This window comes from Oratosquilla oratoria, chromosome 22 (genome assembly GCF_046742065.1).
Source record: "Oratosquilla oratoria isolate Oo_2021 chromosome 22, ASM4674206v1, whole genome shotgun sequence".
Lineage (NCBI taxonomy): Eukaryota > Metazoa > Arthropoda > Malacostraca > Stomatopoda > Squillidae > Oratosquilla > Oratosquilla oratoria.
In genome coordinates, this window is record NC_134798.1 from 48050562 (window position 1) to 48076452 (window position 25891).

A 25891-nucleotide genomic window follows, 5' to 3' on the forward strand; every position below is an offset into this window, starting at 1 on the left:
TGCAGATATATGGAATTGGGGAAAAGCTGTTAAGGGCAATCAAGAGTTTTTACAAGAGTAGTAAAGCCTGTGTTAGAATTGGGAATGGAGAGAGTGGCTTGAGATAAAGGTGGATCTGTGTCACGTTGCCATGTTTGTTCAATATGCACATAGATGGGGTGGTGCAGAAGGTAAATGTGATGATAATGAGCAGGGGGCTAGAGATGGTTAAAAAAAATGGAGAGAATCAGAGGGTGAGCCATTTGTTGCTTCTGAAAACACTGTATTTGTAACAGGGTTGGAGGGGGCAATAAGGCAGTTATTGACAGATTTTGGAAGGTATGCAATAGGAGAAAGTTGAAGGTAAATGTGGGTAAAAGTAAGCCGATAAGATGTACGAGGTGAGAAGATGGCACTGTCTTGGAAATTGGAGGAAGTGGATAGTTCTAGGTATTTGGGGTCACATGTGACAGGATAAAGAGGAATGGAAGTGGAGGTAAATTGTAGACTGAGAGAAACAAGTAAATAACTTGGGGGATTAAGAAATGGCATGAGAAATAGACATCTGAGAATGGATGTAAAGAGATTACATGAAGGGGTTATTGTGTTAACAACATTGTATGGGGTGGAGACTAGGAATTTAAGAGAGGCAGAAAGAAGTTTAAATATGTTTGAGATGAAATGTCTGAGAAGTATGGTAGGGGTAGGTTGGATAGAGTGAGAAATGAGGCGAGGAGGAGAGCTGGAGTGGAAAAGGAGATGGCAGATAGGGTTGACAAAAAAAAGCATTGGGATGATTTGGACACATGAAAATAATGAGTGGAAAAAATTAGTAAAAAGTGTGGAAGGCAGAGGTGGGTGGAGTGAACTTGAGAGAATGACCATGGATGGGGTGAAAGGGGCATTGTGCAAGAGGATTATGTCTACTGAACAAGGAAGGGAGAAGGCATGAGATAGGGGTGAGTGGAGAATAGCTGTGTATAGATGATACTGTGATGTAAGGAGGAGAGGGGATGGGGGGAGTAGGGAGTGGTTACATGTGAATGATATTTTGATATGGCCCAAAGGGATTTCTCCGTCTCCTCTACCATATTTTCTATGAGAGGGGAGATCGCCAATTAAGTGAAGCAGCCCTGCTGTGGGTGTGCTGTGTCTTGCTGCATTCCTTTTGACCCAGGGAAGTGGGCAGGAAACAGGGATGATCCCTTCACCTACAGAGCCAAAATGAGAAAGGAGGAAAGGGTGGTGAATGGAAGTGGGTATGTGCCTATTGACTTGGTAACCTTTTTAAGTGGGAAAAATCCCTTGGTGTATAGAGATATACCAAGGGCCTTTTTCTTTTTATTAGGGAGATAGCCAGCCAAGGCACACACCCACTCCCATGTTTCTTTTTCATCTTTGTTCCTTATGGATGAAGGGTCATCCTTGTCTCCTGCCCACTCCCTGGATCAGAAGCAATGTAGCAAGACATAGCACATCCACAGCAAGTCTACTTCATTTACATGGCGATCCTCCCTCCTCATCTGTTATGTGCATGATGAAGTAGAAAAAATAAAGGATATATTTCAAGATAGTGTGTGGGATGAGGATGGGAAGGAACAGGAGAGGCAGTGAATGTTCACATGAAGAAGCTAAGGGTGGTGGTGGTAGCAGAAAAAGAAATGAGTATTTGAAAAATGGTTGCAAAGAAGAAATTATGAAGTATATGAGAAATATGGAGTAACAATGGTGAAAGCAACATGGGGAAATAAGGTGGGCTGAGGAGGAGAGATCAGAAGTGGGATTGGTGTTTGAGAATTTTTAAAAGAATGGAAAGATGTTTTGGAAAATGAGGAATGAGTTGAATTGAGAGGAAGGTAAAGTGCTGGGTTTTCCAACAGGTACAAGAATCTCCTTGCTAGTACAATCAGGCCTGGAATATCATGGCCAACAATGCAATTCATGACTCAGGAACCACAAACTAGCAATCCTCAGCTTCTTGGACTTGGCAAACCCCCAGGAATGTTGGTTTGTGTAGTTCTGGAGCCATATAAGGTACATATCTCATAACAAGATCTGTTGGTACACATAGAGATGTGGCAGTAACTTGCTATATCCAGGTTACTTGTTTAACTTTACCTTTACTTTGGATGACCCATCATTCAGGTGGTGCCAAGACAAGAGTGGAGTATGTTAAGATATGAAGTGGGTGTGAGTGGTTTATGCCTTTGTTTTTTGGCTACCTACCAAGAGAAAAAAAACTTTGGTGTATGTATGTACTTGTTTAACTGGGTAAGTGCAGTATTAGTTTCATATGTACCATTTATATACATGGTACATGATTTCAAGGTTAATAAAAAATGTGTGCCACTGCACCATCACAACTTTATTTCAATTACATGTGCCTGTACATTCCAAGTATCTAAATTCTGCTGAATATTCTATCATTACAATACAAAATACCAAAGGTTTTTACTATTTCAGTCCCTACCTGTCTTTAAGCTATTCTTGAGTTCAGAGTAATTTGTAAACAAAGTCTTCATATAAAAAAGGCTAGTTGTAAATAATACGTTTTTCTACATTGTAGAAATTCTGAGGGGTTTGAATAACTGCACATGACTTGCCTGCGTTAATATAGAATCTGCATTTCTTTAGTACGAGAAACTTAAAATTACAGAGATTATATAAACCACAAGGTGCAAATTAACAACAATTAACAATCCCTTCTCTTTTAACAAGTATATCAAACTCATCACTAAATGAACCGGCATTTTACACTTTTCATGCACATAAGACTGCAATTCTATATGCAACCCAATTTTCACATGAGTAGCCAGTTTTGTTAATGACAAGATTTTTTTGTATCATGTTTTAATCAGTTAAGTGTACTCACACCTTAACCAGCAGGTACAAAGATTTCAGACTAGACACTTGGTTATAAAATCTAAAAGTACTCAGTAGTATAGTATCAATACTGTACAACATAATTATGTAACATATGAGTTACACAAAATATCACACATTTCAATTTCACACATTCTTTTGACTTTAGCAGAAATTGTATGACTCAGACTAAATATTAACCTAAATGGTTATGAAAAACACATCCTGCATATTATATATACATACCAAAAGGCCTTGCAAGGGAGTGGCTGAGTAAACAAAATTACAACCACCCAATGACCATTGTGCACCCACCCAAAAGTACTTCATGGATGAAAGGTTATCTTGGTCCTCCACCACACTGCTCAGGTCAAAGGCAATGCAGCAAGATAAAGCACTTGAACAGTAGGGCTTAACCACCAGAGCTACCTCACTAAATCATTATATGAAGAAGAATCCTCAACCTTTTATCTATTTGAAAAATCTATGGAGCAGACAAGAATAACATCCCTTAGGGGCACGTGATTTCTTCATCTATTTACAAACACACTCCATTCACTCTTATCTTTTGCACTCTTTTTGCTCAACACACAATATTCTTGTATTCAATGACCCCTTTAACATATATATCCACCATTCATTGCCTAGGATTCTTCCTCTTTCTTCTTCTCAATCCAACTTGCTCACCTTCAGCACCTCTTGCCTTCCTTGCTTTTCTTATTTTTCCAATCAACTGATATACATATTCACATATAAACATACACATATACCTAAGGCCCTTTCCTTAATAAGGAGAGGTGGCCAAGTTAAAGTACACATCCGCTTCATAAGCATTTTAAACCCATTTAGCACCTTTCATTTTATATCATTGACTAAAAGCCTGGTGACACCCTTAGATTATATTCAGATTAATGTCGGACAAATTTATTGAGATGACGGGAAAACCAGGGGTGCGCCATTTCATTCAACCGAAAACCCTATTTCATCTTCAGCGTGCTCCTTGACTGTACAAAACCAGTATTTTGTCAACATAATCAGCCAAAGACATCATTGGGTTCAAGGGGTTAAAGAAAAAAAATAATATACAAAAACTTATTTTAAAGATGCAACAGAAATCATTCTACAAAGTATGATTCAATTTCCATTTTGTAAGCTTACTACTGGGATATCCCAAAGAACTTTCTTTTTCATCTTTTTAGGTCCTTTCAAATAAGTACCTTTGATGCAAAAGTAAACGAAGTTGTCATGACTATAACTATACTGTACAAGTATAAAATTCCTATCAAAATCTGAACTAAAACAAAATACATATACACATATATACATACCAAAGGTTATTTTCCTCTTGTAAGGGGAGTGCCTAATTCAAAGCACACACCCACTTCACACACATTAAAACTCATTCAACATCCCTAAAAAGTCACAAATGATGTGTATCTGTATGTCCTGCAAAACGGAGAGTGAAGCTGCCCATTTTCAAAACCCATCAACCCCCTCACCTCCATCAGGAGGTGCAGCCCTGGGGGGCTGACACTCAGTCTCTGGACCGGGTTCAAGATTTTTTTTTATTGACTTCAACTGTATTTCTTACATTTTTTCACATATAGAGAGCTGACACCCAACAGCTGCTGCCCTTCCCTTTCCACTTTCGGCTGGTGACACTACTGCAACACTGAAAACAGTCCAAAATTTCTTTCTAGTGAGACCTGTTTGGAACTCCAAAAGACGGTTTCCAGCCACTGTGGGCCTATAGGCTTTCCACTAGTGAAACTCAAGGCACCAACTCATTCACACCCTTTAAACAAAATTAATAAAATCAGTTAATGTGGACTTTTCATACTCCTAAATTCAAGTAAGACCCACTATAAATTCTACACCATTCTAAAAAGCTGAAACTTGAAACTATAAAATACTTCTGTATCCTTCAAAACACATTTAAGATTCTTAAACGCAATAACACTCCCCAATATGTTCAATAAAAGTCTTTTAAACGAGTCTACACAGAAAAGTGGAGGTTTCTCCGGAGAGAAATTGAAAAGAATTATCTAGCATCCGTCAGAATAAATCCTTAAAGCAGACAACATTCCTTAAAGGGTGAAACGGTCACGATATTGCATACATCACTTTTCTGGGGTTGCTCCAGTTTAGAATTTCACTGCAGCAACTCATTTATAATCAGATCGATGTTCTTTCACGTCTTCCCTTAAGGTACCACATTCTGTTCCTCAAACAGGTTGTTCCTCCTCACTGCACTATAATTTATTAAATTGACCTCTTTTCAAATGGGGGTTTCAGAGCTTTGTACGATATCACTCAGAATCAGTTCTTTTTACCTCCTTGGACTACTTTCTATGCTTACGTCTTGCTCCTCTTTCTCTGCTCTGCCCTTCTCTGATAACTATAGCACCTCCCTGAAGCTCAGGATTACTATTGATTGCTGAAAGTGCATCCATATGAGCCATAATGTCATTTAATTGTGATTGAAGCTCTGTGATAGTCTGGAAAAAGGATAAACACATAAGACAACAAATAACACTTTTTTCCAAATTAAGTATTGTGTACTCAAGAGAAAACAAGAACTATATTATGTACTTGAGAGAATACAAGAACTATACTATGTACTTAAGAGAATACTTGAAAAGGGGATAACAAGACAATTTCTATATATGGTACAACTTTGAGAAATTACAGAAAGGTAGATAAGCAATGATCCTTAACAAGGATAACAAAAGGTCAATTAACCCGCTAAGACCGACGGCCGAAAATTTAGCAATCTCCCAGTACCGCAATTATCATAAAAAAAATCAACTCTTATGAATTACTCTGGAAAAAAATCTGCTGTTAGTAGACATGACAATGCATCATCCTACAAGTTTTTATTGCTCTACTCACCATAGTTGTCTCGGAATAATTACCGAGAGTTGGAGAAGATTGTGGTAGCGGCAACTCTCCGCCTCTCTGGCGGCGGCACGCAGTGCTGGGTGGACACGATTGGCTTCACAGAATCCCGCTTTGCCCGACCTCGTGCACTAACAACAGGGGTTGTTGATGCCGTTTTTGGCACGTTTATGGTCACCACCAGATGCATAGTTGTAAATAATAGTTTCGTAAATAAGTAAATACGTAAAAATTCTCGCCGTGACACGATGCGCACGCCTCTCACAAAATTTTGCGACACACTGGCTGGCGAGAGCAGTTTACTTCCTGCTAGCCTACAGTACTACCATAGGACTATGTCATGGCCAAATATAGCAGTGCTACCAATTTTAGCGCGGTTTTTATTAGCGCTGAAAGTAGCTGCCCCATTTAAGGCCTGTCGGACGTTTGCGATGCAGCCCTATTTAAGGCCTGTCGGTCTTAGCGGGTTAAAGATTAATTCCTTTGCTAATATAGGTGTACCACACAATAGATTAAATCATCTGATATTAGCCCCCCCCCCCCAACAAAAAAAAAATAATAATAATACATACATACATACATATACCAAGGTTTTTTCCCCCTTACAAGGGAGGTAGCCAAAAAGGAAAAGGCATAAAATCATTCCCAACCATTCCATCCCTGAAAACACTCCACACCCCTCCACCCTCCCTCTTATCTTAGCACCTCCTGGATGACGGGTCATCCCTGCACCTTGTCCACTGCCCTGGGTCAGAAGCAGTGTCGCAAGACACAGCACATCCACAGCGAGGCCGCTTCATTAAATCGGCGACCCCCCCCCTCTCCGTCCCCCCATGCATAAAAGGAGAAGACAGGGAGAAATCCCTTCGGGCTGCATCAAATTTTGCTCACACATACTACCTCACTCCCCATCCCCCCGCCCATTCCACCTCATGCATCACAATAAATCAAACCCAAATCTAGTCATGTAGCAAGCAAAATTTTACACTGGGAGTAAAGAAAATTAAAATGCCATGAAATACAAACCAGGATTAATGACATTAGAACCTACAAATAAAAACAATAATTATCTTACTTGGTCTTTCTGCTGCACAACTTTTTCAAGGTCAATTATTTTTGAGACCCACTCCTTTTTGTTCTCTCTTAATGACATATTGAGGTGCTGCTCTGTTTCCAGTTCTTTAGTTAACTGCAAAAAAAATACATGGTGAAAAAGAGCACATTACAACACACACACAACTATTTTGTCCTTCAAGCTTTACTTCAACTTTGAGTGATGATAAATACAGGTCATGAGAAATGAGTCACATGTTATCTGTAGACAATACTTTGCTGTTGGCTGATTCTGAAGGAAAAATAAATAAGTTGGTGTGTGCATCTCACCCACTGCCTTGGGTCAGAAGCGATGTAGCAAGACACAGCACATCCACAGCATGTATATACATCACATATGCATACACACAATCACACATAAATGACCATTTAAATCCATAATCACCATTGACAATTTTTGTGAAAGGCCTTGTAATTTCTTATCTTGTGCCTGCTTCTCCTTTTCCAATACTGTTAATGCACTCCGTGCCTTTTCCATTCCCTCCATAGCTTTTCGTCCCATTTCACGAAATTCTTCAGCCTGAAGGAGGAAAACATTAAAAATAAGTAAACTGATGAGTTTTAAACACCATATGAGGACGGAGCCTTTATTTGTATGACGTTTCACTTATTACAGCTTTTTCAAGTACAAGTTGAGATACATATGCTTGAGATTAAATAAAGGGAAAGGAAGGAACGGGGAGAGAAAAGAAGGAAGGGGGGGAAGAAAGAAGAGGAGGAGGAGAAGGGGGGGGGATCGAACACTGGGAGAGGTTGAGAATGCTGGCCCAAATGTCCGTGGGCGAAATGTTCACACAGGATGGTTTAAATATTCTAAAATTTTGCTGGCCATGGGTATTAGGGGAATTATGTGGGGCGAGATGTTGAACATGCCCCTATTTTGTTCAATAGTGTTCGTTCCTTGAATGATCGCTGCTTCTAAACACTTCCTGCGGGTTTTGTCTGGTTCTCGTACCAGCAGCTCTGCATTCTTCCAGTCCATAAGATGGTTTTCCTTGTTTCTATGTGTCACACATGCATTGGTGGTGTACTAATTCACATATAAATAAAAAAAAATCAAGCCTTTCAGTTACAAAGCCTCAAACACTATACGAACATATCGACAAATACTCAAGTCTGAACCATTGAATACCGAGGGCTGCTCCTATCCTTGAAAATCCCAAATAGAATTAAAATTACTTAATTCTGTTAATGAACTCTTCAACTTTCTATGCATTCCAATGAAACATTAAATAAAAAATTGTGATGAACTTACATCTCTTACTGATTCCTCCAGAGCAGATGAAAGTTTGGCTTCAAAATACTGCCGTTGTGACTCCAGCTGTGAGGAGAGTAGGTGCGTGTACTCAAGCTGTAAAGCATTAAGCTTCTCTTCCCCTTGCATTAGTTCCTCCTTCGTATCAGCTACAGGGGAATTACTCATTCGCTCATAAGACACCACCTGTAAATTGAAGGGTTATAAGCATTCATATTTATCAGTAACTCCAACAAATATGGCATTAAACATTATATGTTTCATTCTGGCTAAATATGATTTGTCTCTCTATATACCACCACCTGTAAATTGAAGGGTTATAAGCATTCATATTTATCAGTAACTCCAACAAATATGGCATTAAACATTATGCATTTCATTCTGGCTAAATATGATTTGTCTCTATCTATATACCAAGGGCTTTTTCCACTTTGTAAGGGAGAGAGCCAAGCCAAAAAGCACACACCCACTCTCATCCACCACCCTTTCCTCCCGCTCATCTTAGCTCCTCATGGATGAAGGGTCATTCCTGTCTCCCACCAACTGCCCTGGGTCAGAAGCAATGCAGCAAGACACAGATATGATATATGATTTAACCAAACTAATAGGTTGGGGAACCATTGAATAATGGAGGTTGCAATATATTGTTAGGATTAGAAATGGAGAGAGCGAGTGGTTTGAAGTAAAGGTGGGACTTCGTCAAGGATGCGTTATGTCGCCCTGGCTGTTCAACTTATACATGGATGGGGTGGTGCGAGAGGTGAATGCTAGGGTAGTGAGTCAGGGATTGGAGATGGTTAAAGAAAATGGAGAAAAGTGGGAGGTGAGCCAGCTGTTGTTTGCGGACGACACTGCGCTTGTGGCAGGGTCAGAGGAGGGATTGAGGAAGCTGGTGGCAGAGTTTGGGAGAGTATGTGATAGAAGAAAGCTAAAGATAAATGTGGGTAAAAGTAAGGTGATGAGGTGTACAAGGGGTGAAAGTGGCAGTAGACTGGAAGTGAACATTAACCCCTTCCATACGGTGCCGCACACGTACGCGTCATGGGGAGCGAGTGTATTCGCGAGGCTGCCATATCGGCGTCTTGATTATATTTATTGTAGTCGCCCCTCCATAATGACATTCTTTCTAATTCTTTTGTAATCGCATTTTCTATGGTTATCAAAATTCACGGGTGAAGAGAGAACGATCGATGTAAGCGGTGACTATATTTTATGATGCGAGTATTATTACGACACGTCGTACGGCTGGCATTGGCTGCTGCCACCGAGATCTAAGTCCATGACGCCTACGTGTGCGGCACCGTATGGAAGGGGTTAAGGGAGAGCGACTGGAGGAAGTGGATAGTTTTAGATACTTGGGTGCAAATGTAGCAGGAAAAGGTGGAGTGAAGGTGGAGGTAGAATGTAGATTGAGAGAAGCGAGTAAATGCCTTGGTGGTTTAAAGAGTGTAATGAGGAATAGACATTTGGGAATGGATGCGAAGAGGAGACTGTATGAAGGAGTGATTGTGCCAACAGCACTGTTATGGGGCAGAAATGTGGAACATAAGAGAAGAAGAGAGAAGGAGTTTGAATGTGTTTGAGATGAGGTGTCTGAGAAGTATGGTGGGGGTTACTAGGCTGGATTAGAGTGAGAAATGAGGAGGTGAGGAGGAGAAACAGGGGTGAAAAAGGATTTGGGAGATAGGGTTGATGAAAGAATATTAGGATGGTTTGGACACATGGAAAGAATGAGTGAAGAAAGACTAGTAAAAGAGGTATGGAAGGCAGATGTGGAGGGAGTGAACATGAGGGGACGTCCTAGGATGAGATGGATGGATGGGGTGAAGGGGGCTTTGGGGAAGAGGGGAATGTCTGTTGAGGAAGGAAGGGAGAGGAAGGAAGACAGAGGTGAGTGGAGAATGGTTGTATATGGATGATGTTGTGACTGCATGAGGAGGAATGGGCGGGGTGGGGGGGTGGGGGGGTAGTATGTGTGAGTAAATTTTTGACGCAGCCCGAAGGGATTTCTCCCCGTCCTCGCCTTATATGCAAAGGGGGACGGAGAGGGGGGGTCGCCGATTAAATGAAGCGGCCTTGCTGTGGATGTACTGTGTCTTGCGACACTGCTTCTGACCCAGGGCGGTGGGCAGGGTGCAGGGATGACCCGTCATCCAGGAGGTGCTCAGATGAGAGGAAGGGTGGGAGGGGTGTGGAGGGTATTTAGGGATGAAATGGGTGGGAGTGTTTTTATGCCTTTCCCTTTTTGGCTACCTCCCTTGGAAGGGGGAAAAAGCCTTGGTATATGTATGTATGTATGTATGCAATATATTGTAAAACACATTTCTTTTTACAATTCTCTATGCCTTGAATAAGGTCACTTACAAACATCATGAGCATGATCAATACCAAAGCTAATCCTCTAAGTGTCTAATTCACCATTCCCCTCCTCATTAATGACACACTACACTTGCAAGATATAAAACTCCTATAGTTTTAAATATTAGAAGAAAAAAAAAGTCTTACTGCATTACTTCTGACACAGGACAAAAGGTCGGTTACAGGGATGACCCTTCATCCATGAGGAGCTAAGATGAGAGGGAGGAAAGGGTGGTGGACAGGAGTGGGTGCATGCCTTTTGACTTGGCTACCTCCCTTATAAGGGGGAAATGCCCTGAGTATATGGAGCTGGACAGTTTTCAATATTTCTAGGAACATTAACAAACCTTGCCATCTCCATCATTTTGAAGTAATCGATGTACATAATTGTCTCGTACATAATCCCAAACTCTGTTGTTCCCAACTTGTAATGAAAATAAGTGGTTTGTCTCCATGAAGTGCCTGGAAAAAAAAAAAAAAACAGTACTAGATTTTTTTTTTCATTGTTAGCCATGTGTATGAAATTCATAAACTGAGGGTGATTATAAACTTACAATAGTCAACACTTCATACTTTGCAGACTTATCTGCATTAATAGAGGACTGCTGAGCCACTTTATGACTTTTGTTATCCCTCATTTCTGTGCCCTCATTATAATGTAATCACCCTCCCTACAGACACAAACAATATGAGAAACTCTACATCTCCCATTAGATAATTTCTGAATAAATATTACTGTAGAACTAGAGAAAATGCAACCTACATACAAGAGATCATCCATAAACTACAAAAAAGCAAATTGGCAAGAATGTAGTTAATTCAGAGAAAACAGTAGACATTGATATAGACCCTATTTTCTTAAATGGGATAGTTCTGTGGACAACTACTTGGTGCGGAGAGGTGGAAAAACTGAACCTCAATGGCAATGTACGACACTAGTTCTTATTCTGATCCAACCAAATATGATAGAAAGGCAGATACAATGACTAGTGACATGAGCAAAAATACTCTATTCCATAACTCCTAATATATATCCATTGATCTTTTCAAGCAATGGCACATTTTACAGAATAAATACATTTATATGGAAAGCTCGCTGGCTGAGTGGGTTTGGGCGTCATTACTTGTGGCGAAGGTCGAGGGGATGGCGGTTTGAACCCTGCTACTGGCAAAGTTGAACCAAGGGTATGGTTCATTAAATCCCATGCTACAAAGCCCTCTGTAAGGGGCACCATCCTAGCCTTCTGATGGGAGGAATTTGTGACGTTAAACCATATCATATCAAATACATCATTATGTTACCCATCATGCAGGTCAAATAAACTCACCTGTATGCATGACCTCCCACATATCTCCCACATCCAACATGTCCGCAAATCAGACAGATCCAGAGAGAGTCGGAGGCCCCACATGACAAGCACCGCTGGTCTGGTGTTTCTTCAGGGATTTGGCAGTATCGACACACAGGGCAGCTATGGAAATAATATTATAATGTTCAATACTGACTTTCACCAAATTAATACATACATACATATACCAAGGCTTTTTTCCCCCTTCCAAGGGAGGTAGCCAAAAAGGGAAAGGCATAAAAACACTCCCACCCATTTCATCCCCAAAAACACTCCACACCCCTCCCACCCTTCCTCTCATCTGAGCACCTCCTGGATGACGGGTCATCCCTGCACCCCGCCCACCGCCCTGGGTCAGAAGCAGTGTCGCAAGACACAGTACATCCACAGCAAGGCCGCTTCATTTAATTGGCGTCCCCCCCCTCTCCGTCCCCCTTTGCATATAAGGAGAGGACGGGGAGAAATCCCTTCGGGCTGCGTCAAAATTTACTCACACATACTACCCCACCCCCCCGCCCATTTCTCCTCATGCAGTCACAACATCATCCATATACAACCATTCTCCACTCACCTCTGTCTTCCGTCCTCTCCCTTCCTTCCTCAACAGACATTCCCCTCTTCCCCAAAGCCCCCTTCACCCCATCCATCCACCTCATCCTAGGACGTCCCCTCATGGTCACTCCCTCCACATCTGCCTTCCATACCTCTTTTACTAGTCTTTCTTCACTCATTCTTTCCATGTGTCCAAACCATCCTAATATTCTTTCATCAACCCTCTCTCCCAAATCCTTTTTCACCCTGTTCTCCTCCTCACCTCCTCATTTCTCACTCTATCTAGCCTAGTAACCCCCGCCATACTTCTCAGACACCTCATCTCAAAACACATTCAAACAGGGAACGTCCAAATTTATGATTTTGTATAGAAGTTGTACCACTTCTGGCACACCCACTTTACTTTATAACTTGGAGCACTTCTTCCCATAAACCTTTGGTTTTTATTGTTTCTAAAAGTGGGCGTGCCAGAAGTGGTACAACTTCCATGCAAAATCATAAATTTGGACGTTCCCTATTCAGGGTTAAACATGTATTTTTGTCTTAGTTGTAAGCTACTTCCCACAACACAAGTTACCTAAACTTTTTCAATATTGTAGCCATTACCCAAACTACAAGCTGGCTCAGTATGAATGACTTTAATGGAGCTTAGAAGAGGAAGAAAGAACAAAAAATTGTGTTTCTTTGTTTCATGGTTGTCTGAAGTAAATAATATCACCAATGATTTTAGAGTTATTGTTTTTTTTTTTCTCAACCACAGTTTTAGTTCATCTAGATATTTTTGTGGGTTTCTGGCAGCTCTAAACAAAACCACTTTTCTTTAACCCCTGTGAGCTGGCAATTGTTCCCTGGACCAGACTTCAGATCTTAAGTAAGAGACCTAGGATCCAACAATATCTATCACATTTTTTTTTTAGAAGATGTAAGTTCTTAGAAGGGTGATCCAGGTTATTAATCAGAATGACAAGTATTTACCTGGTATCTCCCCATTTGGCTAGACATTCACCATGGAAGGAGTGATTACAAAGGATGGTGAGGATGCCATCCACAGACTCGTCCATTCGTTCCAAACAAACTGGACATGTTGGCAGTTCAGTGTGTCCTGCAAATGAGTAAAGATTCACCAATCAAATCACCATTACCTATGATATTTAAAGTCATACACATATTATAAAGCATACAGGCACCAAGGCTGTAATCCCTTTTATAATATATGGGAAGGGACAAGGTCAAAGTATACACCTTATATTAAAAGACACACCACCCCTCACACCTCAGCACCTTGAACATAAATGGCTTACACTCCACCATTAAGTCCAATGCAGTGAGGCACAGCTCCTCCATAAAAGGGCCCCACAGCTGAAGCTGGGTTACCCCTACCTCTTCACCATATAGCAACTCCTCTCTACATCCACTCATCCCTGGATGTGGAGTTGTTGTTGCATCAAGTTTCATTGACTGGTAACCATCAGTCCCACAGTAGCTGGCAATAGTCCTCAGACTCTATAATTTATCTCTCTGGGAAGAAATGTTGGACTGTTGTCTGTGTTGTACTATTGTGGGACTGTTTCAATGTGAGTGGCTGAGAGTACAAGGAGGAAAGGAGCAGTTGCCAGTTGCTAGCTCTCCTTGTGAGTAAAGATGAAGGAAATAAAAGTTAATATAAAGAGCTCTTGGGTCTAGCCTGGACACTAAGAACCAGGTCTTTGGTGCTGCATGGAGATGACCTTCATGACAACCACTTTGCAGAGCCACCACTTGCAGGTACCCACCGTTGGTGCCATGGATGCGGAAAAGAATCAACAATTAATTTGTATGGAATATTTCCAAGAAAATTCAATACCTGGTATGGGTAATCCTCCTCCATCAGATTCTTTGGTTGTCTCAACTCGTGCCACGTACACAAGATGACAGATGTCTGGTTCTAAACTATTGTAGCTCTGACCATTGAAGTTGGTATAAAAGAAATCGGCATCTTCCTGCAATAAGAGACTGAAATTAGATTTTTCCACAACAGGTCTAACTTTAAGAATTTTCTACATTCATATATAAAAGTATGCATCTTCTACACATTATGACTCCTGGTATTACTCATTTCAAAAAGGGGCGCATGAGACCCGTGAAGCCAACTACACTCACTATCCGAGTTACGACCTGTGCGACTTACGTCCACCCGTACTTACGACCACATTCAGCAGATGCCTACATCCACATATTATGAGTTTACTGGTTTACTGTACGTTTGCACGTGGCATCCAGCATCCCATACTACAGTTACGGCAGCACAGCACAGCATCTCACCAAGGTTGCGCTGTCTGCCATAATTATGGTATTTCTACCATAATTTAGTGTGTGTCTACCATCTACCATACGATGTCTACCATATACCATAATTTTACTGGAATTGATATTATACCGTATTTCGATTCCCAGTTCCCACCGATAATCAGGGCAGGTGGGAATGGTCAGAAAGGGCAGTTTTGCCAGATCGGTGATACACCCTTCCCCGAAAGCCAAGACAGAGAGTAGGTTTACAGTAGTCCTGCATTCGTACTTTTCATTCTGGTTCGAGTTCTCTATTGGTCGAAAGTCGAAAGCTGTAGTGTACGAACATGGATACAAATAGCTTTAACCCAAGTCTATGATATTCCTGGAGTTCTGAAGTATATCTTATATTCAATAAGACAATATATTTCACTGTACTATTCCATGCATAAAATATTTTTTTGATGAAATAACGTTATGCTATGATTATCGTTCTTTTCTTACAAAGAGTGACCGAACGTTTTCGCATGGGAGGCGACGATTGAGCCCAGTGCATAGAAGAGAATCTTGTACTTGTTTTCATGTACATTTGAGGGAATTATTTTAAATGTTATTAAGCCTTTATTACTTCAACCAACCTCTTTTTATTAATTATGCCTCGACCAGCGGATACCAACGGATCCCCCATGGTGCCTCGCCAGACCTACTGCCTGATCTTTCCCTCGACCGTACGCACGAAGAAAGTGTAGATGACGTGCAACCAAAAAGTGGATTTTAATTTTTTTGTTTTTTGCATGCATATTTTCTATTTTTTATATTTTGTATCTTTGTGTTAATTTGTATTTTCGGTCTCTAATAAGAATCCTGTGTAATGTATTTTTTTTCTTTACCCTATCCTATTAATTTATCATTATTAATTTATTATTTAGTATAACAATCAGAGTATTGGATATTTTGCATACACTGAGAATGTTCTACAATGAGGCCACAAATTAAACATTTGAGCTGGATTTACGCTCTACATCATATGTCCTTGAGGATACACCTCGAATGTATACGGTCCGAGTTATGACCGTTTCGACTTACGACCGGTTGGTCGGAACCGATCTAGGTCGTAACTCAGATAGTGAGTGTATAAACAACCAACATACACACACAATAATTGGAGAAGCTACCCCAGATGCAGTCACCACATGGAAGGTACTGAACACATTATCTTACACTGCTTACACTCACCCATCTCAAAAACCACTACAAAATCTCTTCCCCTAAGTAGACTGTGGACTGGCCAGGTTATGGCTGCATTCCCAAGGGCCATGGATCTCCTGCAAGATAGATCCAAGGCAATAGGTTGACTGATTGATTGATTATTGATTGAATGATTGATTAAATGATTGATTGACTGGAAGCAATAAATATTAGTTCCCTTTTGAGTACAGTGATACAAACTTGTGCTCAGGAGACCCATGGTGCACTGCTGCTTGTGGTGTGTCCAAAGGATGGACATCAGAGAATCATGTCCCTGCTATCTCACTTTATAAACATCGAGAAAAATCTTGCTTCTACCTATAGGTGAAGCCCAAAAGAGCTTGCAGTTAGGCTCTGGGCTGGGTCTGCAATTATTTTTTACAAATTTTAACTATTTTTTTCTCCTTTTTGTAAAAGGAGGACTAATGACTGGAGACTGACCCCCCCCCCCACCTCTTCCTACTATTCCAAGGCAGAGAAACACTTATTTTTGCATAGATTTTTTTCTTTTTCTTTTTTCTTCTTCTTTTCATTTCTCCCATAGATACAAAAGAGTGCCTTAGTACTGCAGCTGACTTCCAGTGAGGACAAATCAAGGGAAAAGTTATTACTATATTTAAAAAAAACAAGACAATCTCATACAGAAATAGAAATCAATCAATCAATCTGTTGCTCCCAGGATCTCTCTTCCAGAAGACTCATGACCACCAAGAAACCAGTCTAGCTAGCCCTTTTGTTTGGCCCATAAATAATAATGGTAATAATGATAGTGGTAATAATAATACATACATACATGTATCAAGGGTTTCTTTCCCCCCTTACAAGGTAGGCAGCCAAAGTCAAAAGGCTTAATTCCACTCCCACCTATTTCACTCCCAGTCACCACCCCTCCCTCCCTCTCATCTTGGCTCCTTCTGGATGACAGGTCATCCCTGCATATCACCCATCACCCTGAGTCAGAAGCAATGCAGCAAGACACAGTACATCCACTCAAGGCCGCCTCATTTAATCAGCGACCCCCTCCCCTCCGTCATCTCATGAAGTAATAATAATAATAGTGATGATAGTATTAATGACAGATTAGGTATAGAAACAGCCAAGCAAGGACCAATCAGTCTGTTGCTGTTCATTTGTCCTTGTAACTCCTGTAAAGTCACTCAGTGAGACCATGTATATCTGCAGAGCTGAAGAGTTATGCCTTCCTGTGGTGTCACCGAGATGGTGGACTGAAGGTAAGGAGCCTACATCAGCAGGCACATAGCTGTGACAGAACCCATCACCTTTGCCATATGTGCTAGGACTGCTGGGTCAAATAACAGATGCTGGGAATTAGAGAAGTAGTGCAAGGCTTGAATCCAGGATGATGTAAGACCAGCACACTTATGACTGCACCACTAGAAGATGACGACAGATAGCAAATGGACTAAAATATGCCCAACCCACCAGCCCTCCACCTAAAGCACCTCCATATACCTCAATTCCAACCAGTGGCATGGCCCCCAAAAGGCCAGTGCAAGTACTATTCCCACTATTACTGTTCTCTCTGTTAGCACATTTTTGCTAATGCCCGCAAGTCCTTACTGGGTGATATTCAAAAGCAGTGCATTAATGGAGTGGCCTTCTTTGAGGAGGAGAACAAGGAGAGCATTCACTGATGTCAGCTCTCCTTGTGTTTAGGAGTGGAGAAAATACATTCAAAGTTGTTAGAGAGATATCTTATGGGCAAGCCCAGAGACCAACAATTAGCTCCTCAGATGGAGGTGAGGGGGTTAACAGGTTTTGAAAATGGACAAGATCTCTTCTGTCCATCTGGCAGGTCTACCTGTCATTTGTACCACCACTTGGTATGGATGTTGGTTAATCATGACAGTCTGACAGTCTATAACCCCTTTGTTTTAGAGGAGATGCCACAGAAAGAAATGAAATAGCTTCACGGCAGTAAAAAAAAAAAAAGAAAAAAAAAAAAAATATATATATATATATATATATATATATATACATATACATATATACAGGTTGCATGAAATAGGTTCTCTTCATATACATCACACTAACCTGACTTCTGAATTTGAGAAGAACCATATACTGATTGGGTGTTGGGTCTCGTATTATTCTCATGTGCTGAATAACACTGTAGCATGGTGCAGTAAATTGTAGTAGGTCATGAATGGTCATGGATGAGGGAACAGCCAACATGCACAACATCTCTGAACGAAACTCGCCAACATCTAAACTTGTTTTTGTACTGAAAAAAGTTAAAAATCAATATAGATATATACTATTTTCTTTACAAGATAAATGCAGAGGTAAAGTAGCGACATGACTTTTTTTTTATCAATGAGTAGTCTCCATTTTCAAAGAATCATAAATTAATGTAAATGTAATTTGCTGAAGACTTACTTTTCTTTATATAAATGTAGAATTCCATGTGTAACTTCAACCATAGGATTGCCAGACACAAAGGTAACACGTTCCTTATGATTTCTGCCACGCCGTCCATCATCACTTGGACCAGGTGTACCTTGTAAGATAGTTATACATAAAATATTTTATTTCAGGGCATATCTATTAAACAGTTATAATTAACAGCAAAGTAGGTCAGGTGATCCTTTGGCACTGAGGCTTTTTCAATATCAAAATGTCCCATTTAAGTGCGAGATGAAAGAGAATCTCATGACATGAATAAAATACAAAATTTAGGATACATCTGGGAGTGTTGATAAGAAAAGACATGTCACTTGACAAACATATCAGTAAGATTGTGGGAAAGGTTATATGAATTCTTGAATAGCATAAAGGTGGCCTCTACTTAAAGAAAAAAAAAAAAAATCATAGACCCTAATCCGCCGTATGCTGGTGGTGTACTAATTGGAAGTGTCCTGGTCTCGCATTTGCTAAATTGTGGGTTTGAATCCCACAGTACTCTCCAATTCCCAGCACTGACTGTTACCTACCCCAAAAGTTTAAGCACAAAGCTTCAGCCACAGCTCTGGCATAGGTTCCTCACCTCAACCTAATACATCCTCAATTAGAATACACAGCAGTAATAAACACCCATACCCACAAAATGAAAGAGATATATATAATCTCCGGCCTTAAAGATAAGTTATAAAAGGACAGACTAATAGCACTAGATATGCCATCATTAAAGGATCAAAGAGAACAAGGGGATATTGATCTAGTGGTTCCTCTCCAAAAACTTCCCCTGGGATCCATCCACCTTCCATTGCTTCAGCGTCACCACTTGACATATGTTTACAATCCATCAAATAAGGCAAAATAAAACACATTATTAATTACCATTTTTAGGCATGTACTTATGTTTTTTTCTCTTTCTTTTCCTTCTCTTGGATCTGTTTCCTTCATAATGAGAGTAGATTTGGGAAATTATGTGTTACAGTGATAACACTCGGGTACATCTGCACTTCATCTATATGGACAACTACCCTGGCACGTATCTCAAATTCAATACAAAGCTATATATATGATCAAGTAATACTAGAACCTTATTTCAAGATATTCCTAAACAATCAATGTATCAAGAGCCAAAAGGAAACAAAATTATCATACCTTCCTTGCTTGATGCTCCTGGAGTGGATTCTTTACTGGATCGATGAATGACACCACTGGAAACTTCAACCTTGGCTCCAGCTCCTACCACACTGTGTCCCTCCATTTTATCTCCTTCTGTGTCCTGATCCATTGATGCCATGCACTGCAGAAATGGATATTTTTTTTTAACTACATGACATCTTCAGAGAGTTCTCTTGGATGAACAAAATCATCTGACAACAGCCAGAATAAAAATGAAAGACAAATGCAGACTTCAAAAGGTTACTGCAAAACTATGGTCGCTACATTTATGCCATCACTGCCCTTACCACTTCGTCCTACCATTCACAGCGTCTCCTGTTCCTTCCTATCCTCCTCATTCCAAACACCATCTTCTCACATTTCAGTACTTCATCTTTGAAACATACCTATTCACCCTCTATTCCCATTTCTCCTTTATTTTTTACCACATCCTATAACTCTCTCAGCTTTGCCTGATATTCTCTCTCTTACTCATTCAACTTGTTCACTTTCAGCACAGACGAATAGGCTGTACAAAAACAATCCCAACTGATCAGATGCACACAAGACAAAAATCCTTCTCATTGCCCAGTACATGAAAATGATAGGGAAACAATTCTATGCACAAACCCTTGAGCTCTCTCACCCCTCACATCATATCATATAAGCACAGCCCATTGAAAACAACTAAGAGATAACCCCAGTGACATAACATAAAAAATATATAAACAAATAAAAAATAAATAAACAAAATAATTTTCCCCCTGCACCCCTACAATATGTCAATTCAAAAACATACACACTCAAATCACAAAAACAAGCAAACCAAGAGAGACCAACAAATTATATACTTCATTGGGCTCGATCAGACATAAACTCAACAGAGAAATCACACCCAAAAATAGTAAGAACTACAGTGGCACGACTACAATCAGACCACCATCCCACACAAAAAGTCCCTACACAGAAATGGCCTGGCTACAGACTACAATCAATTCACTGTCCCAGGTCTCCCTTACAGGGGACCCATGACTTCAAGGTAACCAGCAACAGCCCACAAATCATTCATGGAAGGCTACTGTGTTGTGTAAGTAAGGCTTAAGTGGGGCAAAGTATGGTGAAGTGTTCAATGTCTTCTGTGCAGTGATTGCATCTAGTGGCCTGAACACATATATAGAGTATGGTTCTTGCTTGTTGTGGAATGGATTCCCCTGTAGGGCTGATGTCTGGGGGTGTTTGGTGGATTAAGAGTTAATGAAATAAGGAATTTGGTGGAGTAAGAAGTTTGGTGAGGCCCAAGAAGTTGAGGCTCTTGTCCAATGGAAGGTGATGGCTATTCAATTTCACTGTTGGGTGTTTCTTTGATTCACAGTTTCCCAAGGTGAGCAAATTTCTAATTTCTAATGAAGAGGCCTTTATTCTAATTTACTTCAATTACTGTTCTAGTTGATCTAAGTATGCTTGAGTGTCCTTAACAGCTGCACTGTAGTTGCTGTGCTGTAATATTATTGTTAAGTAATCAGCATATGTGAGTGTTTTAGCATTATGCTCTATATTTGGAGTGGGGAAATAACTACAGAAGAGGTTGAAAATTGCAGGTGAGAGTATTGTTCCTTGAGGAGATCCACTAGACAATTGTTATGATCCCAGATGATTAGTTGTTTTAGGATACTTTGCATTCTCTTCCAGCCAATTCTTGTCATTGTATGGATATGGCATATGGCCACCATAACTGTTCTTTCTGATGGTGCTTTCTTCTTAAATCCCTCTAATACTTGTTGATTGATGTTGTAAGAAGTGTATGACACCTTGGGGCCCCAAGGTATGTAAATATTTTTTTTCAAAATTGAGGATTTGATGTCCAGTTAATCTAGTACAATAACTAATAATAAATACTAATAAAAAGAAGTAAGTGTGGTGTGATAAGTATAGTGATGTCTTTATGTGTGAATGTAAATGTATGTCAGGCTGACTGTAGAAGAAAGTACTTCTTGTTGAGGGGGGGATGGATAGTGCATGGTTGCTGCGGAGCCCTTCTTAACTCTTGGGTCCCAAACAAAGTACTAGTTGGACTCCCCTCTCATGGGTTCTGTTGGTACAAACCCCAACTGCTCCAAATGCATCCACTACACACAGAAAATACAGAATATTTTACTCTACACCACCCTAATCTCATTCTATCCACACAACAGAAATTACATTCTTTGCATAAATCATGGGCCAATCTGATGACTGTAGCCAGTTACCAGGGGGCCATGGGCTTCATGCAAGAGACTAGGAGTGGCATATTGATTGATGTCACCCCCTACAATAAACTAGTAACTTTATAAAACCCACCTCATTCAAAAACAATTGATCTAATGTTGTAACTGTGATCTCCACAGGATTCCTTTCCCCACGATGAATTGAGAGCAACTTGTCTGTTACGAGGGCAGGCCAGTCAGAGGGGCTTGTTGCACGGTCTGTAGAACGGCAAGGGTCCAAAAGCTTTGGAGCTGGAAAGAAAGGTAAATATCAGGTGTTGAACTTGAAAGGTAAATATCAGGTGTTGAACTTGTAATTGACAGCTATTACCCTCCTGGATGAGAACTCAGAGCTCATATATTACCGATCTATGGGTAATGCTGTGACCTTACATGCACACACACCCCAACTCCCCGCCCACAAGAGTTGGAGTAATGACTCAACAGTGCAGTAATACTGAAATTATTTCAGCCTTGAGCGGGATTTGAACCAAGACCGCTGTAGTGGTGATTGCGAATGCTACCACTGCACCATCAAGTTGTGCGTGTATCTTCATTAAAAGAAATCATAATTATATACTACTATCATTGGAAAACTGTACTTCTTACTAGCCCAAAGAATGATGAATGTGATCAGTGTAGGAGAAAAGGGAAAAGGCTTTACAATTAAAACATCATTAGCAAGGCCTTCATGCTTCTTGTCACCTCTCCATGTTAGGGAGTAGGCAGCAAGTACCACTGGCTCTAATTCTATCAATGAAAAAAATAATATAATTAACTGCATACTTAAATTACCCAAGATTTCTTTTCCAGTGCAATTCTATGCAAAACAATATCATTGTACCATTGTGGGATCCATGGTCAAACACAGGATTTTTTGTAATGTGAAAAAAGAACAGTAAACATACAGTGATACACTATTTACCTATTGTCTTTACATTAAATCTAGTTTTGTACACTATTTCTTAATCAGAATATCATTCGTGTTTACAGATCTCTTGTCCTTTGAATTATATAACTGATTGTTTGGACAACTTTAAACACTTGCAAACCTCCCACAATTTTTTCCAATTTTCCAGGGATGGGGGCAACTTCTCCCTCTTGCTTCCCATCATGATATCCCTAATGGGTTCTGTGGCCTAATCCACTTAAGTAAATTCTAACTTCCTTTTCTTTAAACTAGTATGGCTCTAATGCAATAGTAAACAAATATATGAAAAAAAAAACAGATTGTAACTATCAGTATTCTTACCTTTATATTCAATATGCTTCAGGACTGGATTACCTTCTGCTGTCTCTAGCCTTAGAACAACCAAGCTGACTGACATATTTTTCACTCAAATAAATGGATTTGGAAAATATCACTACTTTCATCCAATTGCGCAAGATTTTAATGGTAGTAATTGTTTTCCTTGCATCGGGCCAGTTTTATTATTGTCACTGTTCGTCCGAGTGTGTGAGTTTATAACAAGTAAACCACAATAAACACAGACCATGGTTCCTCAATTACATTGATACGTAAAATATGCGTAAAATTCCCCTCTTGTTTTTTTCAAAAATATCAATCATATTATAATTAGATTAAATTTCAAACGCAATATAGATTCAAATGAATGTTTCATGAACGGCAGTTCGAATCACAACACAAGTTCGGTGTATGAATGGGTGAGGGTCTAGACTTTAGACCGAAGACTGAGTAAAGAAATAAACCCACCACGATACAAGCAAATATAGATATTGTATTTCGTCGCCGATAAACAGCGTTTCCATCTTTGAGTACAACATCGTACCGCACAGATGGTAAAGGAGGGATAGTAGAAGTCAAATGATCGGCATTCTTTTAGTGGAGATTAATCTTCAGACATAAGAGTCCCCAATCGTATGGGATATTGATTGCATGAGTGTTATGCCGCTTGTTATTTCTTACCTCGGAGGAGTTTTGTTGCCGCCTTTGCTGGATGTACCGTAGTATCTTTTCCAGTCGACCTTTGTCTGATGTAATTAATATATGAGTGATTTTAGTAACAGCCCTTCAGGCCAGAATCGTGCAGCATTTTTAAACCAATTTCCTTTAGTAAAAGAACAATGACCACGTTTATAAATTTCACAGTCGCTCCATTCTTCTGTTCTCCTTCTCCTTCACCACCTTAATGACACCACTTTTTCCACACGATATGGTTGCAAAGGATAAATTTTCGTCTACAAAATACAATAGAAGAATGCTACGTGACTCTGGTCCATTTATGTGACACTAAAGTCCCTAAAGTAATGTTTATATTTGTTAAGCAGTCAGTACCCTAGAGGAGGAGGGTATTTTTCATTACAGTTGATAGAATATTACAACATGTAGATATTAATGAGGCTTGCATTCATTGTTACATTTAATTAATTTATATGTGGAATTGAGCGTTTCGTTTTTAGCTTTAACCACAAATTGCAACTCGAACAGTTCCCAGAATTTTATGAATCACTCGAATGAAGCGTCACAAACAAAACAAACCATCCGTGATGACTGTACCGTTTTCCTGCAGTACATATTTGCACGATCCAAGATTGGTAACTAGTTCACGTTAAACAGTATGTATTTCCTTGGGTTATTTAACAAAAAATGTACGACATTTCACATGGGTGTCACGTCGAACAATTTATATATCGGCTGTCTTTATCAAGACGACTATGTTGGATGATTTGTATTGTAGTTTCGGACGCCCACGAGTCCCTAGTGACTATATTGACAAATTCCTTGAGTATTAGCAGACACTGCAGTTGCGCTGAAAACACGTGTTCTACAGTAACAAGGAACAAACTGCATGACTTGGATCAACCATAATTAAATGATTTGTGTATTTAATGACTGATGGTTTTGTGCCTTTTTACGTATATGATTTAATGCCATGTATGTAAATTGTAGCATTTTCAAACCATAACCGATAGGTCGATAGTGCAATGTTTGTATCTTGAGTGCGAACACACAGTTCTGCTACTTTCATAAGCGTGCAGGGCCCCGACAAGGGGAGGGGCAGGGGGGAGGGGGCAATGCCCCGGGGCGGCACGTTTTGGGGGTGCGGCACTTTTGGTGAAAAGGTAAAGCAAACTTCCCTTAATGTACTTTTAATTCATGATTTATTTATCATGAGTTTTGTGTATGAATGATGTGTGTATAAACGTTGTTTTGTGGATGAATGTTACATGTGAATCGTGCTAGTGACCATCAGATGTGGAAGGTGGTTTGGGGGGGGGGGCACTTACCCATATCGGGGCCCTGTTGGTGTATTTTGTGGTAAGGGGTACTTTCGACATTTACATTAATTTTCTAAATTCTTGAATCAGTCGTGATTGGATTACACTTGTTATTTGTGATTTTTCATGGTGTATATTTAGGTATACGCTTTATTTTCTTTGGTGCAATTGCCCTATGTCTAACAAGCGAGAAATACCTCTGAACCCCCTCCCCACACAAACGTACACATACAGTAGATATACATACCAACACACACACACACCACACAAGCTCTGAACAACTACACATACTTTTTCTTCTACTGAAATTCACTCCATTTCCTACTTTCTCTCACACTATATATTCTTATTTTAGTTTATTTCACACCATTTTCTTTTCCTACTTTCTGCCCATCCCTGCCAATAACTATGAAATTCCCTTTTCCATTTTGTTGGTAAATTGGATCGACTTCAACGCCCCTACCTCTACCCTGTGCTGTTTCCCCGACCTGCGACGAATATTTTCTACACAGAACTCAAGAAAATATTACACCCGCTTTGAAACTCAGTCCTCCTCTCATTTTCCTACACACCTACCTTCCCTTTATGCTGTGTCAGCAGTGAAGTGATATTCTAGAAATTGACAGTTTAAGTAAAGATAACCCCGTTTTTTATTTTTTTCTAGATCGAGTAGTTGGAAGCAAACTCAACGGATCCAGGACGGATTTCGTTGTGAATCCATCTTGTATGGAGACAAGTTTGGTGAAATCTCCTCACGTATAGATCACCTGCGTTGAATCTGTAATGTCTTTTGTTTTATGTGACCAATACTAATCTTGGGACTTTAGTGAAATCCGTACGGGCAAAGTCATCCGACAATCTGTTAAGATTTGATATTATCCTCACAAAATTATTATAATAATAATAAAATAAAAATAATATATAAAAAAACAGGACGATATTATCTCCATAAACTA

At 40.0% G+C, this 25891-nt stretch overlaps 1 protein-coding gene across 3 annotated transcripts; it reads right to left on the reverse strand.

Annotated features, from left to right (window-relative positions):
- Nucleotides 1–2323: 2323 nt before the first annotated feature.
- Nucleotides 2324–23761, reverse strand: LOC143037542 (BRCA1-associated protein). Of its 3 annotated transcripts, none has more exons than XM_076205939.1 (14): nt 23623–23761; nt 21790–21947; nt 19450–19594; nt 19180–19239; nt 18280–18400; nt 17935–18124; nt 14210–14345; nt 13342–13468; nt 11794–11937; nt 10813–10927; nt 8108–8293; nt 7238–7372; nt 6815–6928; nt 2324–5339 (listed from the first exon to the last, which is right to left on the reverse strand). In XM_076205939.1, exons 3-14 carry the CDS (start codon nt 19589–19591, stop codon nt 5184–5186), a joined length of 1626 nt encoding a protein of 541 aa, XP_076062054.1. In that variant the 5' UTR covers nt 19592–19594; nt 21790–21947; nt 23623–23761; the 3' UTR covers nt 2324–5183. The 3 variants fall into 3 exon arrangements, with proteins under 3 accessions (XP_076062054.1, XP_076062052.1, XP_076062053.1); XM_076205937.1 differs by lacking the exon at nt 23623–23761 and adding an exon at nt 22948–23384; XM_076205938.1 differs by lacking the exons at nt 19180–19239; nt 23623–23761 and adding an exon at nt 22948–23381.
- Nucleotides 23762–25891: the final 2130 nt, after the last annotated feature.